A 17,265-nucleotide genomic window follows, 5' to 3' on the forward strand; every position below is an offset into this window, starting at 1 on the left:
TTAGTAAGAAGATCTTAAAGAATTTAGCTCTATATTGATTTAAAGCTTTCAAATTAAGGGATTCACTATTGTAATAATATAAATGTCGTTCTCAATCTTATATCATTCTTTTTTTGTTATTTTTTTTTATTTTTTATTCCATGTAAATTTTGTGTATATATAAATTTATTTCTGCCTTTGTTACATTCTCACGATATATGTGTTACGGAAATAATAATTCATGTATTATATGTAAAGTCTGCCATGTCATACCAATATATATATGTTCTGTTTTCATTGTTAACGACGATGGGTTTGTAATGCTTAAGTCAAATAAAATATTTGTTCTGTTCTGTTCTGTATAAAAAACGTACAGCAAATATTTGTACATCATATGTAATCATTATAAAATATATGCATTCATTTCTTATTGAAAAAATTGACTTAGACTTTAAATAAAATGATTTTTTATTACCTCCCTTTCTTTACATGAAATGTTAATTTTTGTAATATCTATATAAATATTGCTCATTGGAACTTACAAAATTGATAAATCTTAGTTTGAGCATCAAATTTATGATAAATAAAACCATAAAATGTGTGTAACGGGATCTTTAAGGTTCTGATAATAAAAAAGAAAGAGGCAATACCTTCTTTAGGGGATAATTGTCTTCCGCTTGCAACATGACTGTCAGATCTTGGTGATTTTTTACCATTTGTAGCACCAGATGTATTACTCTGCTGCTGTTGTGATGTTGATGAGGTAAATGTTGGAACACTAGCAGGTGCATAACTGTTGTAAAGTAGATATTCCAATAATTTCTGGGCTTTAAGTTCTTCTGATGGACCTGAGGATGGAATTCCAACCTTCATAAATATAAGTCTTCTACTCTTCGTTTTAATTTTGAGACTAAATGTCTATGACAATCAATACGATATCATTACACTATAGAATTACTAGTATGCACAAATGACTATCAATTCATTTGTCATATCAAGATCTGTACATTTCTACGTCATGCCTGATAACATAACAGTCCGTTTCCATAAAAAGCACAAGACATATTCATCATGTATGAATTTCTTTATATATTTTGAAATTTCAACATAATATATTTGCTCGTTATAAATGGTCCGATTTCATGAAATTTCAATATTTCTTTGTAAAACAAGGGTGTCGTTAATCTTAGTTTCAAAACATTCCTGACAGAGAGTATATTTTGGGACCAAGTGGATTTCAAACAATTAAGGAAAAAAAACATACATACACACGGGCCCGTACAGTCGAGACTGCATTTTTCAACGACTTCTTATCTTATCCGACCTTGTTTAAGTCCTCCCAAACAATTTATCTACATAAATGGTCTGAATTATACGACTCCCTGTCATATGTGACAAGCGACCCTAATTGTTTAACCCCAATGCATTGTTTTGTCTGATATAAACGACTTTCACACCTTTTAATTGTCCGTTAATCAGATAAATAATATCTTTTTTTTTTTTTTTTTTGAGGCCCTTAAATGGTAACCCCGTTTATTTTGAACACAGATAAATACATACATACAAACATACATACATACAAAGACATACATATATATAAACAAACAAAACAAACACACAAGGTACATTAAAAAAATAGAAGCCTGTGATTAATTTATAATCTCACTTAACTTTTCAATATATAGTTTTGTAGCCTGTAGTCTAATGAATAAAAACTGTTTCTAGTCATATTGTGTTTAAAATAATAATAACACATAATCAATAACACAATGTCCACACTCACATACTAATCTTGGTATGAAGAAATGAAAATATATTTCAAACTGTCCCACTGTTTGTCAAAAATATCTACTTTGTTAATATTTTTTGTGTTTCTCTCTCGATTTGGTATTGGTACTTAATATAATGCTTAGCAGCCTCTATAGTCGGTCTTTTAAAATTCATTTTACAAAAATATATATACTTCTTGACAAATAAAAGCAAAAGATTAGTTTCATTATCCACATTTTGTATTCCTAAAAGAAATTTTATTCTTGTCAAATGTAAATGAGTATTTTCAAAAAGACCATGAATCATATCAAAAACAACTTCACAGTCCCAAAAAAGGTGTTCCAAGCTTTCAGAAAATTTGTTGCAAAAACTGCAGTTTGGATTATCTTTGTATTGTATCTTATACAAAAGTTCGTTTGTGCCAAGTATTCTGTGTACAATTCTGTATTGAAACCATTGTAAATTGTAAGTGAAAAAAATGTATTCCATTCTTTATCTTCAAAATTAGTATTAAGTTTTTGTTCCCATTTAAGTTTACAAACAGCTGTACTGTTATTTGATTTTAATATATTATGCATAGGTTGTGAACCCTTTTCATTTTTTAATATCTGAGAGAGCATTGGTGGAATATAAGGTCTTGAAACATATTGTAAACTACTAATAGAATAACCAGCACTTTTAAGATATTTAACTACTGCGTTACATATGCCTTGAAAGTGCAAAAAATTAGCACTCAAATTAAATAGATAAATAATATCTGTTTTAACACCCAGAGAGACAAAATAATTAAGTCCAATTATAATCCAGTAGTCAGTACTCTTCGAACAAACTCTACACACCTCTGCTTCAATTACACGGATTACATATATACAGGTATCAAGTGACGTAGCGTCTGGAGTAGTTCTGCCAAATTTGGTAAGCATGATGCAATCGATATGTATTAATAAATTGAGGTCACAGGTGTAATGAACATAATGAACTGAGTAAACTTGATTAAGACTTGTGTTTAAAAAATTATGAAGTGCCAAGGGAAGTTTTTTTGAGGCAGCATTTTTTTTTATTATTTACCTTTCTATGGCTGCATGAAAAATACGGAAAAATGTTGATACCAGACTAGAAAAACCTTTGGGTATAGATATTTTTTTAAAAGTATGATATTTATTTTATGGATTTGAATGCATCAAATTCAAATTTATGTTGTACCATAATGATTCAATATAAATCTAATACAAAAAATAAAATTAAATTTTATATGATATGTATGCGATTATATTTGCTTTACAGGCATTCTTATTTTATTTACATCAAATATTTAAAGTACCTATGTGTAGTTGCAATTGGTAAGATATTATTCGTTCACACAGTTATACAGTATATATGTTAAGTCACAATGGTATTTAGACAGATAGATTACATAAAGTAAATGTTCTTCTTTTTGATTTCCTTATACGTATACCTACAAGAAAGAAATTAAATATTTATGAACATAAGAAATAAAATATACCTATTCTTTGTCGTGTTTGTTTAATAGCGTCTTCAACCTGTGGTTGGGTGTATCCCATGTCTAGAACAAGTTTGGCTGCAATACTGTTTACATCTAGAATGGTTTGCTGGAAGTCTAGATCTATCAGTAGCTAGAAAATAATAACAAAAGAAAATGAAATTGTGACAGATATATGGAAAAGTATGCATCTTAGGAAATCTAAGAAGATATTTATACATAGCAAATATGATTATGGGTTTATCCAAACTAAAAAATACTTTGGCGATATATACGGGGCATCTTAACCTCATATACGAGTATAAACATAAATTAAAGAACTTTATAAACAGAAGACATGTGTATGTTATACACACAATTTCTTGAATACAACAATTTTAACTTATAAAACAATATGCAGGTCATGCATTTAGGTTTTACTTATAAATAAAAATAAAATAAAACTGTTCTTGCATTCTTACAAAGTTCGACATCTGACATAATTTAACGAAGTTCTCTACCTTGCATTGTTTTAGATATGCGCATTTAGGGAACCACCTGGCATGCTTGATCCAGGGACTGTCCCTATACTCCCAATTTTTCACTCCAACCCCGCAGAAAAAACAAAAAACTAAGTCGTCTATCCCTGCAGACAATACAACATATTTATGAAATGCATGAATAAAGTTTTAATAATTTTTATCATAGAACTTTACCTTAGAATAATGAAGTATACAAAAAAATTCGAACATATAGTACATTGTTTACCACTTCTTCGGTTTCAAAATTCCTAGTTCCCAGTTTGTATATTTACAATACAAAAATATAAGACAATCAGCGTTTTAGTTCATGAATTCAAAATAACTAGTGATCACGCTTTGTTATATTTAAGTGTAATTTATCAGACTCAATATTTTGAAGTAATGTTATCGTTAAGCAAAAAATTGTAAAATGTCAAATATAATATATAAGTCAGATATAATACTAAAACTAAAGTTTGTACAAATTTATAAACTGGACTTATGAGGTATCATTTAAATAAATGAATCAGGATAGTTCTAACTGTTTAAAGCACAATAATCTCTTGAAAGAAACACACACACTTCCTACTCGATGATATCTTGTAAGGTTACAAATGTTTGCCTCCAGATTCAAAGACAAATTATATCATCAAAAGTTCGCTTATGAATGAGTCTTAAATGAAACGTTTTATATGTAAATGTAATAGCGTTTTTTCTTATTTTTCAACACAGCAGGCTATCATGATATTGTTTGTTTTTTGTTGTTGTTTTGTTGTTGTTGTTGTTTTTTTGGTTTTTTTTTTGTTCTTTTTTTTGGGGGGGGGGGTATTATGATTATTTATTTTTATTATTATTATTATTATTATTATTATTATTATTATTATTATTATTAATATTATTATTATTAATTTGTTAAACATGCTTATTTTTGTTTTTGCGTTTGTTTGTTGTTTTTTTGTTAAAACTCTCAAAAAGCTTGTTTTTTTTTTTTGGCAGATATAGAAAAACATTCAAATTAAAACCCGTTTTTAAAAGTTTTTTTACATTTCAAACTCTGGAGACATGACAGTTGTAAAATATACAACTATCGACAATTCAATTTTAATTTCTTTACAATTACAAAAGATTCCTTTACAAAAGATATCATTAATTAAGAGTTGATCAATTAAAGAACTTCCAGTGACTAATAGAATCTATCATTGGGTTTGATAGAGGATAGGGAAATCCAATCCTCGGGGGTGATCGGTTCCATCGGGAACGAGCCTTGGCGAGTTCCCGATGGAACCGATTGCCCGAGGGTTGTGATTTCCCTATCCTCTATCCAACCCAATGGTTGATTATTTTTCTCACTCACCTGGATACACAAATATCAGTGAATCTACTTGCTACCTGCATTACAACGTACCTAGTTTTGAAAAGGGGGCGGGGCTTCTATGATTAAAAAGCATTATGTACGTCCGCAAAAAATTCTACTGACCAAGTTTATGTGTGAAAAATTTAATGAAAATAAATTCATATAAGATCCCTCATCAAAACGCAAGGTTATCATGATAAAACACATCAATATTAAAAACGGAAAGTGCCATAGTTTAAGTGTTTATAAGGAATTCAGTCCATAATACCTCAATGGTTGACACAAAAGCGTTTACCGTTTGCAAAGATTTTTTTACTTTTATGGTTATTTTGGCCGAATATTCAATTAAAATATATCAAAATGAGATTCGTCATCTAGAAGCACCGTTATCATAACAAAAAACATGAATGTTTTTCAGGCAAAGTGTTATAATATCCGATTTTACGAAGAATGTTTCGATATTTTAAAGTGTGCTATTTTTAGTAACAGATCGTTATTTAAAAGGGGGATCTAGGTAGAGTAGGACTCATTGCAGTGTGAAAGTTAATATCAATCTATTTTGATTCCGTAGACAATTTAATAGATTAGCTCACAATTTTTTAATACATTTTGACCTTTTGACGTTTCATTTTCGTTAAAATAGGAGTGAATCGCGTATTATTTAGAAGTGCTGTACGTTGAGTGTGAGATAACCCCATGTGAGATAAGATTTTCCAACACCGCTATTTTTAGTAACATTTAAGGATTTTGATATCTGGTAAGTTAGAAATATTAGGATACCATTTGCTAGCACAGCATTGATGTTTTGTTACTGTACTACAATAGAAATTATCATTCGTTTTATTTCTAGTTTTGGGGCGTCAGTGGCCAAGTGGTTAAGGTCGTTGACTTCAAATCACTATCCTTCACCGCTGTGGGTTCGAATCCCGACAGGGACTTTGGATTCTTTCATGTGAGGAAGCTATTCAGCTAGCTTACGGAACGTCGGTGGTTCCATTCAGGTGCCCGTTCGTGCCTAAAATAATGCACGGAAGGGCACCTGAGGTCTTCCTCCATCAGTAAAGCTGGAACGTCGCGATATGACCTATACTGTGTCGATGTGACGTAAAACCCAAAACAAAAACAAAAAAACATCAATGATGTCCTAGTAAAACCCAAAACAAATAATCAAATTTCTAGTTTTAGCATATACATGATATAGTCGATAAGTGAATCATAGCCTTTCATTTAAAGCTATGTTTAACAAACAGAGACCTTAAAGCAACTAGTTCACACACAAATCAACGTGTTTTTTTTTAAATTTATGAATAAATGTATGCATGGGTCTAAATGATAATTTTTTTGTATTAATGACCTATTAAATACCGATAAATAACACGAATTCTGTTATAAGTCCCCTACCGGTTAACAGTAGGGGACTTAAGATTTACCCTCCGTCCGTCTGTCCGTCAGTCCGTCCGTCCACAGAACTGGATCCCACGATAACGCAAAAAGTACTGAAAATAGTTTTATGAAACATGATATATGGATAGATGGCAGTATGGAGATTATGCACGTCTTTTTCTTTTCTTCCTATGTTGAAAATTTTGGTTGCTATGGCAACAAATAGACTGAAAATATGGCAAATTTTACACATAACCTGTATCCCGTGTTAACGCAAAAAGTACTTAAAATATTTTTATGAAACTTGATATATAGATAGATGGCAGTATGGAAATTATGCATGTCTTTTTTTTTCCTATGCTGAAAACTCTGGTTGCTATGGCAACAAATAGACTGAAAATATGGCAAATTTTACACATACCCTGGATCCAGTGATAACGCAAGAAGTACTGAAAATCCTTTTATGAAACTTGACATATAGATAGATGGCAGTCTGGAAATTATGCACACCCTTTTCTTATCTTCCTTTGTTGAAAATTCTGGTTGCTATGGCAACAAATAGACTGAATTTCAAGATTTCTGATTCTAGTTTTTAAGTTTTTTCATTTTAAGGTCTTTATTCCTTAAGGTATTTTCTTCAAACTTTAGATATAAGTTGCTAGTCATCAATCACATCATATGTGACAAGGTATACAACTCTAGCACAAAATTTATCAGAATTACCCCCTTTGAAATTTTCATGAAAAAAAAATTTTTTTTTTTTTAATAACTTCTTTTGTTCTGAATGTATCTACTTCAAACTTTATATATATGTTTCTTATTATCATTCAACATTTGTGAGAAATTTCAATACTCTAGCAAGACTTTTTCCAGAATTATGCCCCTTTTGAACTTTATTCGAGAAATTGATACTTTACTCCAAATTCTTCAATCATTACAGGATTTTCTTCAAACTCCCACATTATAATAATATGACAAGGTTTATAAATCTAGCATCCATATTTCCAGAATTATCTCCTCCTTAAACATTTAATTTTTCTTATTCCTTCTTTTAACTTTCTTTTACTTTAAATTCAAAATAAACATTGATTATTTATACCTTCATTACTAATTGTTCTTTGTTACACTCACATTATGTATGACGTCTTACATCTTTATTTCAAGAGTTATCTCTTTTTTTTTTAAATGCTATATTTTGATAACAGGGATATTTAAAAAATATATTTAGAGTGTCCTTCAGTCCGTCTGTCTGTCTGTCTGTACATAAAATTTGTTTCCCTAGATCACTTTTAAAGAAATTTTTCAACAAATTTACTTAAAATAGAAACATAAGTGAATGGCCAATGGCCCTTCAGAATGTTGCTGGGGTTCTAACCGGTAGGGGACTTATGGATTGCTTGCAATACTATGATAATTGCTTGTTATTTAAGTTATTTAGATGGCATACTGTAAGTGCAGCAACTCAGAATCATTTTATAGAATGCATTAATTATTGCAATCTATTTTTTGTATTCATATGCCTTAAACGAATGATAACTGGTGAACATTTCCAAATATTTATTATATACACCGGTTGCTCTAGTTTTCTTAAAAATCTTTCAATTCAAAATTACCTACTGAAAAGAAAAATGAAAACATGACATTAATCAGTTTAATTACATTACAAAATTTTTAACAATAGCTACAAAAATGTCCATATAAAATGCCAAACAAGTCATTCAAGTATTTCCGGATGTTTTCATTTCACATTACATGATTAAGTAATAAGTAAATATTTGATTTGTAGTTAGTTGATTTTTACGACGATGCTTTAATTTATTTAATGAAATATAAAATCGTACTAAATTTCGTTTTAACATTTGGTTTGTCGATAGAAAAAAAGATGGAATTGTATGAAAATGAAATAAAACAAAAGAAATACTTTGTACATACCACCAAAGAAAAAGCCAGCCTCTGTTAAATCCTCGGGTTTCATTACGTTTGTACTTCGCCAAAACACAAATGATGATATTCTAACACTTTTTATCGCGTAATGTGGGTGCTTTGGTCGTTCATTTATTATTCCCGGGAAATATTGAATGTTGTCTGTTGGAATGTTCCAAGAATTTTGATCTCGATAACCATTGTCAATTACTAATTGTTGCCCAGTTTCTTGAAAATTAATGTTCAACGAGCTTAAATGTTCTGTAGTAGTTTGTCCTGCATCAAGAGACAGTTCTTGACCATTTCTTTGTTCTTGTGATTGTTCTGCTTCTTCGCTGTTTGAATATCCGTCTTCTGGTCCTCCACACGCACCACTCTGTGTTTCTTTACCGTAAACACATGTTCTTGTTGTTCTGCTTTCCATCTTTACCTAAATATATATATATATATTTATATTTATAATTCAACTATAATACTTTAGACTAGATAAATGATATATATTCGGTATTAAAAAGTCACATATTTGAAAAATAAACACTCTTCCGATTTTACTTCATTCTGAAATAATCCGACACATTAAATTATTCATCAATATACCTTCTCAATATTCAGCCTTCAATATTTTTAAAAACTATGTCTAGCACTCACTATATAACACAGCAAACGGGAATTCCTCTAATGAGTCATATTGTCATGTAGTCGATATTCGTGTTTTGTGATTTATCGCATGGTTTGGAACTTTCCTTTGTTCTAACTTACCCATTATACTCAGTACACTTCAATGAGCATTTGAAAACTGTACTGATATATACAGTTTTTTCATTAAATTATAAATGAAAAAAAAACTCGACTGTATATATCAATGTAGTTTTTTTCACAGAGGATATATATATACGCGAAATTCTGCCCATTGGAGCCTCTGTGAAAAAACTACATTGATATATACAAGGCGCGAAAAAACTCAACCGCTATATAACAGTCGAGTTTTTTTTCCCTATATAATTTAATGAAAAAAACTGTATATATATAACAGTGTATGAGTGTTTGTATGAGTCATTATGGAGTGTTTATACTGATTTTTGGCGCCCCTAATGGAATGAAATCAGCAAATTTTATAAACGGTCAATTGAAAAGTAAAAACTCCAACTAATATCATAATAGAAGAATACAATTATTACCAGCTTAATAAACAAAAAAGGAGATCATATTGTTTATTTCAACCACTGAATTCAATACTACATGTAGCCCATTTTGTGCCCTATCTCTAATGTAATAATGGAGAACGTAATATAATTTTATTTAGCATTAAATGTTATAACAGTCATAGCTATGTCAAATTTCATATTATACAGTCATATTAAGGGCAAGTACATGTATGACAAAGAGTTTTGAGTAGTTTGTAAAAATACATTATTACATTATTGATAAGTCACTTCTATGTCAAGCCATAAGCAGGAGATATTATGTTCTCCATTATTACATTATTGATAAGTCACTTCCATTTCAAGCCATAAGCAGCACAATTTTTGCAGGTAAGGGTATGAAGGCCAGTTCTATAAATACAACAATTCACAATACTAAAACATGTTTTAAAAAAAAATGATTTTTAAAAATTAAGCTAATCACAATTTATTATTTTAAACGCAATTTATGCGCTTCAGCTTTTAAGAAAGTGAGCTCAAACTGCTATAGTAAGCAGTGCGCATGATAGGTTATTTTCCATGTTAACGCACATTGTCTTTGCATACAAAATAAACTCCACCATAATAATAATAATAATAATAATAATAATAATAATAATAATGATAAATAATAATAATAACAATACTAATACGGCGTCAGCATTATCACCGTCGTCTTTAACACTATTATCGTAACAAAAGTTAATAGTATGATTTATTATTATTATTATTATTTTTATTATTATTATTATTTGCGGATTAAGTATATGTACAATATACCACGCATTTATTAACAACTAGCGACGCCACCGGAATGACGTCGTAACGTCGGAATGGACTGCCCCGCACCCGTTACCCCTTGTCTCATTACCCTGCCCACAGACCCTGATCCAGTTGCCGGACAACTTTGAAATTTTTTGTACTAATGCAATAAAGTTGCATTTTGTTCCTGTCAATTGTGTTTGTTTTTATTTTCAGTAGTTTTTGAGTTACAGCAAAAGTCCACGTAATTTTGGGACACCCCTCGTATCTAACCTTTGACCTTTGTCAATTTAGAGAGGACGTTTTTTGAAAATGTTAACTATATGTAATGAAAATCAATGACCCCCGAGGTTGAACTAGTTTGACCCTCGGGCTATAACTTGAACAATATTGGTACAGGTCCGATAGACAATGCCTTATGCAAAATATCTAAGCTCAAGAAGATTTAGTTTTTCTTTTTTCTTCATTTTTTCCCTAATAATTTCTTTTAGTACATAGCAACCAGATTAAAGGAGTCAAATCATTTGAACAAATTTGTAAGACCTTTACTCAAGGAACAATCCTGACAAGTTTGGTTGAACTTGGACTTACAATTTTTTAAAAGAATATTTTTAAGTTCACTATATAATTTATAGAACACATACAGACAAACACGCACACGAACACGCACACACACGCACACACTCACGCTCGCGCGCACACACACACATAACGTAATTCTATTTCCTAGAACATTTTGTTATCTTATATTCGCCAGAAATATCAACACAAAGAACTTTAAGAACGGCAACTCATGACTGAAGTCTGCGCAAAGTTTAAGAAACATTTATTTAGATGTAACGGAGAATGAAATCAGATGCTTATATCAATGAAACAGTTAAGAAGAAACAAGGCTTATTTCCGAACTAAATAGAGACATTTCAAAGGCCAGAAGAGGCGTTTTGGTTACGCACGTGGTCGAGTTGTCAATGCCGCTGACTTCAAACTACTCGCTCCTTACGTTAAATAAGGATCAAACACAAGTATACTAAGGTTCTCCAACTTTCCTGTAATAAAGTCTATTTTATCATATCAAGTGTCTAAAATGGAAGTATAACATCTGATCATTAAGAAAAAGAAAATAAACAAAAATAAAATTATACTGAAACGTTACCTCTAAAAACGTCAAACTACGACTTCTACAAATCCAACTTGTTTGATTAAAGCACAACGCTAAATAAGTTCATGTATGGTTTAGGCCTATATATATTCAGATTAAATATAAAAACCATTACAACATTTCTATTTAAGAAAAAAGGATTTCTTCGGTGACGAAATAGTTAAAATTACACTATTTAGGAAATCCCTCTGAATAATTTTGAATTTTCTGAAAATTGTCCAATTACGTATAGAAACATGCCAAAACATATCACGTTATGTCAAAATGGAACATTTCGCAAAGTTTTGCAATGTAAGGCTTAGATTGCAAGAATTTACAAGCTAAAACGTGCATGATCTAAAAATGTATCTGTAACACAACATTCTGAAGGACAAAAATACATGACTGTATATAGTGATAATATATTCCCTTTCATTTTAAAAACGCTTTATTGATTTTAAAGGCGATTGGTATGCGTAGGCAGGACCGTAAAATTCAATATTTTAATCGATTTGGGAATCAGTAGTAGAGGTACATGTACGTGGGTTTCCGATATCATGATTTGATATAAGTAATGTATGACGAAAAGTGATGAGTTAGATTACATACATGTAGACAGTGCAATCATTTATAAATAAGACGTATTAAACTTTGCTTTATACGAAGGAATAAGGAAGAAGAATATACACAACAACAAAAAACATCAACAAAAAAGGTTAAAGTTTTGTTGCAACGGGCTTGTTTAAATGCCAAATGTTCAGTTTATTAATATATCGACCAACCAATGTGGCTGAACATTTTCTTAAATCCTGAAAATTTGCCTATTCTCATTGTAATGTCACTAAGACAGCCAGACTAAAAAAATACACACACTACATGGTTTCGATAACATCAGACAAACAAGTCAAATGATTGCTAGTTGATAGCTGCGTCCAGAAGGAAAACATGAGGATATTCTTCAGAAATGTGAGTGTGTGCGTTAGCGCGTTCGCGTGTGCATGCGTGCGTGCGTGCGTGAGTTTATGCATTGTAAGCATCCACAAGAAAAACGCATAAAAACCTGAGCAGCATTTCGTTTACTCATCAATCTTTAGATATGTTTTAATATTTAGATTTTTAAAACAAACAAATTAAAGCAATCCATCACTCAAGGTTTATTTGGGTACCTCATTATTGCAATTTTTATCTGACTCCTTAAAATAGCCGTTTTAGCACTTTGCACATTTTACAATTATATGAGTGAAAATGCATGAACTTCCAGTTAAATATTACACAAATAAGTAGAGGTTCGTCTAAGAAACACTTATGCTACAACTGCAATTGTTGTCACAGTTGCATATATATAATAATAGTATTATAACTATGTTTCAAATGTAACTAACTCTTGTTCTTTATTTGATACATTACTATGACCTTGACCTCATGAAATTAAAATTTATGTCCTAGTCAAAATAACCTCCACACCAAATATAGGGATTGTACCGAGTAGAATTTGTCCTAGTTATTCGTTAAAAAAACCTTTTAGTTGTCGAGGCCATGCGTAATGACCCTCACACTTTGGTCTTTAGACCTCAAACTAAAACGAGTTTATTTGTTTGTCAAAGCCACATATCATATCAAATCATAGGAATTTAGACAAAAAGCTGCAAAGGAGACTTAATCCTATACCTTTCAATATAACAAGTGGAATGATTTGTTCTGAAGAACGAATAAAGTTGTTGTAAAAAATGCCTGGAACTTTTTGTTTTTATGAAAAATAACTTAATTGAAACTCGTCTGATCTTTTTAAAAAAATTACCACTGTGTCATATTTCATTATCTTAAATTTATAACAAGAGCCATGTCAACATGGCCATCCCCCGCCGAATGTGTTTGCTCATTGGAAGAATGTATATACAGTAGAGCAGAATAATTCCATTTTAAGAGGTCTTTTGGTAATGAAAACTGATGGCTATAGTGATTACAGATTTGAAACCTATGTGAAAACTGATGGCTAAAAATAACAAAGGGCAATAAATGAAAAATAATGCAGGGTAGGTTATCACTCTTGTGTGCTGCATCCCTCCTCAGTAAAATCTATGCACCTATGAAGTTTCAAGTTGATACCTCAAATACTTTTTGAGAAAAAAATTGAATTGAAAAATTAAGTATGAAAAATATAAAAATAAAGGGCAATAACTCAAAAATTGTAAAAGGGAGAGTTATCATTCTTGTGCACTGCACACCTCCTGAGTTAGATCTATGCACCTATGAAGTTTCATAATGATATCTCAAAGGCCTTTTGAGTTATGCTCTGGACAAAAATTAATTTTGAAAAATAAAAAAAGGGAAATAACTAAACAATTATGCAGTTAGAGTTATCGATCTTGTGCACTGAACTCTTCCTAAATGAGATCCATCCACCTATGAAGTTTCAAGTTGATACCTCAAATACTTTTTGAGATAAGCTCCGGACAAAATAGTATGAAAAAGAACAAAGGGCAATTACTAAAAAATTGTACAGGGAAGAGTTATCATTCTTTTGCACAGCATTCCTTCTCAATAAAATCTATCCACCTATAACATTTCATGTTGACATCTCAAACACTTTTGAGTTATGCTCCACTCGGGTGAAAAATTATGTTTGAAAAATAACAAAGGGCAATTACTCAAAAATTATTAAAGGTAGAGTTATCATTATTGTGCACTGCACACCTCCTGAGTTAGATCTATGCACCTATGAAGTTTCATTTTGATATCTCAAAGGCTTTTTGAGTTATGCTCTGGGCAAAAATAAATTTTGAAAAATAACAAAGGGCAATAACTCAAAAATAATGCAGGGTAGAGTTATCGTTCTTAAGCACTGCACTCCTCCTCAATGAGATCCATTCAAGTTGATACCTCTAATACTTTTTGAGATAAGCTCTGGACAAAATAGTATGAAAAAGAACAAAGGGCAATTACTAAAAAATTGTATAGGGAAGAGTTATCATTCTTGCGCACAACATTCCTCCTCAATAAGATCTATCAACCTATGATATTTCATGTTGATATCTCAAACACTTTTTGAGTTATGCTCCACTCAGGCGAAAAATTAAGTATGAAAATAACAAAGGGCAATAACTCAAAAAATATGAAAGGTAGAGTTATCATTCTTGTGCACTGCACACCTCCTGAGTGAGATCTATGCACCTATGAAGTTTCATGTTGATATCTCATAGGCTTTTGGAGTTATGCTCTGGACAAAAATCAATTTTGAAATAAAGGGCAATAACTCAAAAATCATGCAAGGTAGAGTTATCATTCTTGTGCACTGTACTCCTCCTCAATGAGGTCTATCCACCTATGAAGTTTCAAGTTGATAACTCAAATACTTTTAGAGATATGTTCCGGACAAAAATGTCGGACGGAAGGACGGAAGGTCGGACGGACGGACGAACGGAGACTATTTCTATATATAAAAATACCGAAATTGTTCTATTTAAATTGTGTTCAATACTGATGTATAAATTACAGTTTTAAAAAGCGATGTTTACGTGTACAGGAACGTGAAATTCAACCTTTTAATCGACTACATCATTTACCATAAATAGAAAAGCGTGTTTATGCACGACGACATTATGATTAACCGTTGATAAATATAACAAGAAAACTGGTGCAAAATTTTAACTTGAATTCGATGTGTTTAGTAACTCAATAGATCAGACAAAATAGTTGAATACACATATGCAAAAATTAATTCAAACAGAAAAATTATCAATATACTTATATTGCGATTATGAAAGCACCAAACAATCAATTCTTAGTAATTGATATCTGAGATAAAAAAGGAAGCGATCTAGTGATGTTCTATATGTTTGTGAGAACGTGTAACATGTGTCATAATGTTAGAAACGGACCCCTGTTCATTTTGTAACGTTGAGAATAGACTCTGTCAACAATTTAACTTTAAATGGTGATCAAATATTCGTTGAGAAATAGTCATCAGTTTAATTTTGATGAAATTAGGGTCATTTTTAACGGTCAGTTAAATTTTAGCTAACCGTCCGTTTGTATATGTAGTAGAGAAACGCTAAGTAACAGAATCTCTTACAGGCGTCATAAAAATGATTTTGGAAACATAACATGGCCAAGCCTGGGCCCGCGCAAACTAGTTTGTCGTTTAAGGCAAGGAATATGTATGCTTGAAAGGGACCCTTTTATGAAAATATTAAACAATGATTTCAACAGATGTTACATGTACAGTGTGGTCGGAGTCCGACATGCCAATCGAGACATCGCAGAGGAAGCATCTTTTCAAACTAAATTTATATCCCATGATAATTGGCATTTTACGAACTATCATAATCAACTGTTTAAAATCATAAGAATATAGCTAGCCATGGTTATAAAACATATATCATCACATTGTTATTAGAACGACTACATGCTCCAAATTTTGTTTGTAAATAAATCGATATATACCCAATATTTAATTTAATTTAAAACCGATTATTTTACGCTTTAGGCAATGAAAGTTATGCACTTTAATTCATAAGTTGTTATCAAATCATACTCAAAATTTCTACACCAGTTTCATATCTCATACCAGGTAGTATTTGTTTTACGTCTGTTACTTCACGCACCTTGCTACTCTTCTGATCAGGGAAAGCAACCATGGCTGATGCACTTAACATATTGCTGCAGTTATATCCTCTGACCATTAACCCTTTACCTCATATATACGCGAAACAACGCACTTTCGACCCCCCCCCTTTTTAGGCCTGAAATAGTGAAAGAATGTCCTATTTGGGCCCCAAACACATGTGTTTCGTTTGAAAAATGTTGCCTTGAAAATTGAGCGCTTTTTCGGCGCCGCCCACCCCCCATCTAAAAGATACATCAGGGGGTTGCCAGAAGGGGGATGTGGCCCCTTCTGTTAGGGGGGTTTGAAGGGGGCGGAGTCCCCCTCATCGCCAAGAAAATTTTGGACTTGTGAGAGGCTAAAAATGACCCCAGGTCGATCATAATGTAACGTGTAACAAACGCTGAAAAGCCTTTGACTCTATCTCAATCCCTTGAGAAGTTGCACCACTTTGAAATAAATTTTGATGGAAAAAATCGAGGCAAAATAGTGATTTTTGGCAATTTTGAGATGTCCCCTCGTTGCCATGGTAACAGGAAATTTAAGACTGAGCATGTCGTTACAAAGGCAATGGTCCAGTCAACATTTGTGCCAAGTTTGATTAGTATTTAAGCATTTTTCATAGTTTCATGGCAGTTTGAACATGTAACAGGAGGCTTTTCAGTGAAAACGGCCAATTTTCACAATATGCTCATGAGGGAAAGGGCTAACTAAAAAAATATAAATGTTACAAAACAACAATTTTTCACCAAAATTAGGTGAAAGACCACATGTTAACATGGAAAAACTAGTTTTTAGGTGATTCTAAAGTTTTTCATCATTTTTTGTTAACCCTTTACCTCATATATAGGCGAAACAACGCACTTTCGACCCCCCTTTTTGGCCTCAAATAGTGAAAAAATGTCCTATTTGGGCCCCAAACAAATGTCTTTTGTTTGAAAAATGTTGCCTAAACAATGAGCACATTTTCGGCGCCGCCCCCCATCCAAAAGATATATCAGGGTGTTGCCAGAAGGGGGATGTGCCCCCTTCTGTTAGGGTGGTTTGAAGGGGGCGGTGTCCCCCTCATCGCCAAGAAAATTTTGGACTTGTGTGAGGATAGAAATGACCCCAGGTCGATCATAATGTAACGTGCAACCAACGCTGAAAAGCCTTTGACTCTATCTCAATC

General features: G+C 31.8%; 1 protein-coding gene across 1 annotated transcript; it reads right to left on the reverse strand.

The window, feature by feature from the left end:
- Positions 1-3,181: 3,181 nt before the first annotated feature.
- Positions 3,182-8,836, reverse strand: LOC132715786 (baculoviral IAP repeat-containing protein 3-like). Its single transcript, XM_060698853.1, has 3 exons — positions 8,420-8,836; positions 3,751-3,875; positions 3,182-3,383 (listed from the first exon to the last, which is right to left on the reverse strand). The coding sequence occupies exons 1-3, from the start codon at positions 8,832-8,834 to the stop codon at positions 3,228-3,230; spliced, it is 696 nt and encodes a 231-aa protein (XP_060554836.1). The 5' UTR covers positions 8,835-8,836; the 3' UTR covers positions 3,182-3,227.
- Positions 8,837-17,265: the final 8,429 nt, after the last annotated feature.

Source organism: Ruditapes philippinarum, unplaced genomic scaffold, assembly GCF_026571515.1.
Source record: "Ruditapes philippinarum isolate M1 unplaced genomic scaffold, ASM2657151v2 ctg2299_1_1_1_1, whole genome shotgun sequence".
NCBI classification, from domain to species: Eukaryota; Metazoa; Mollusca; class Bivalvia; order Venerida; family Veneridae; genus Ruditapes; species Ruditapes philippinarum.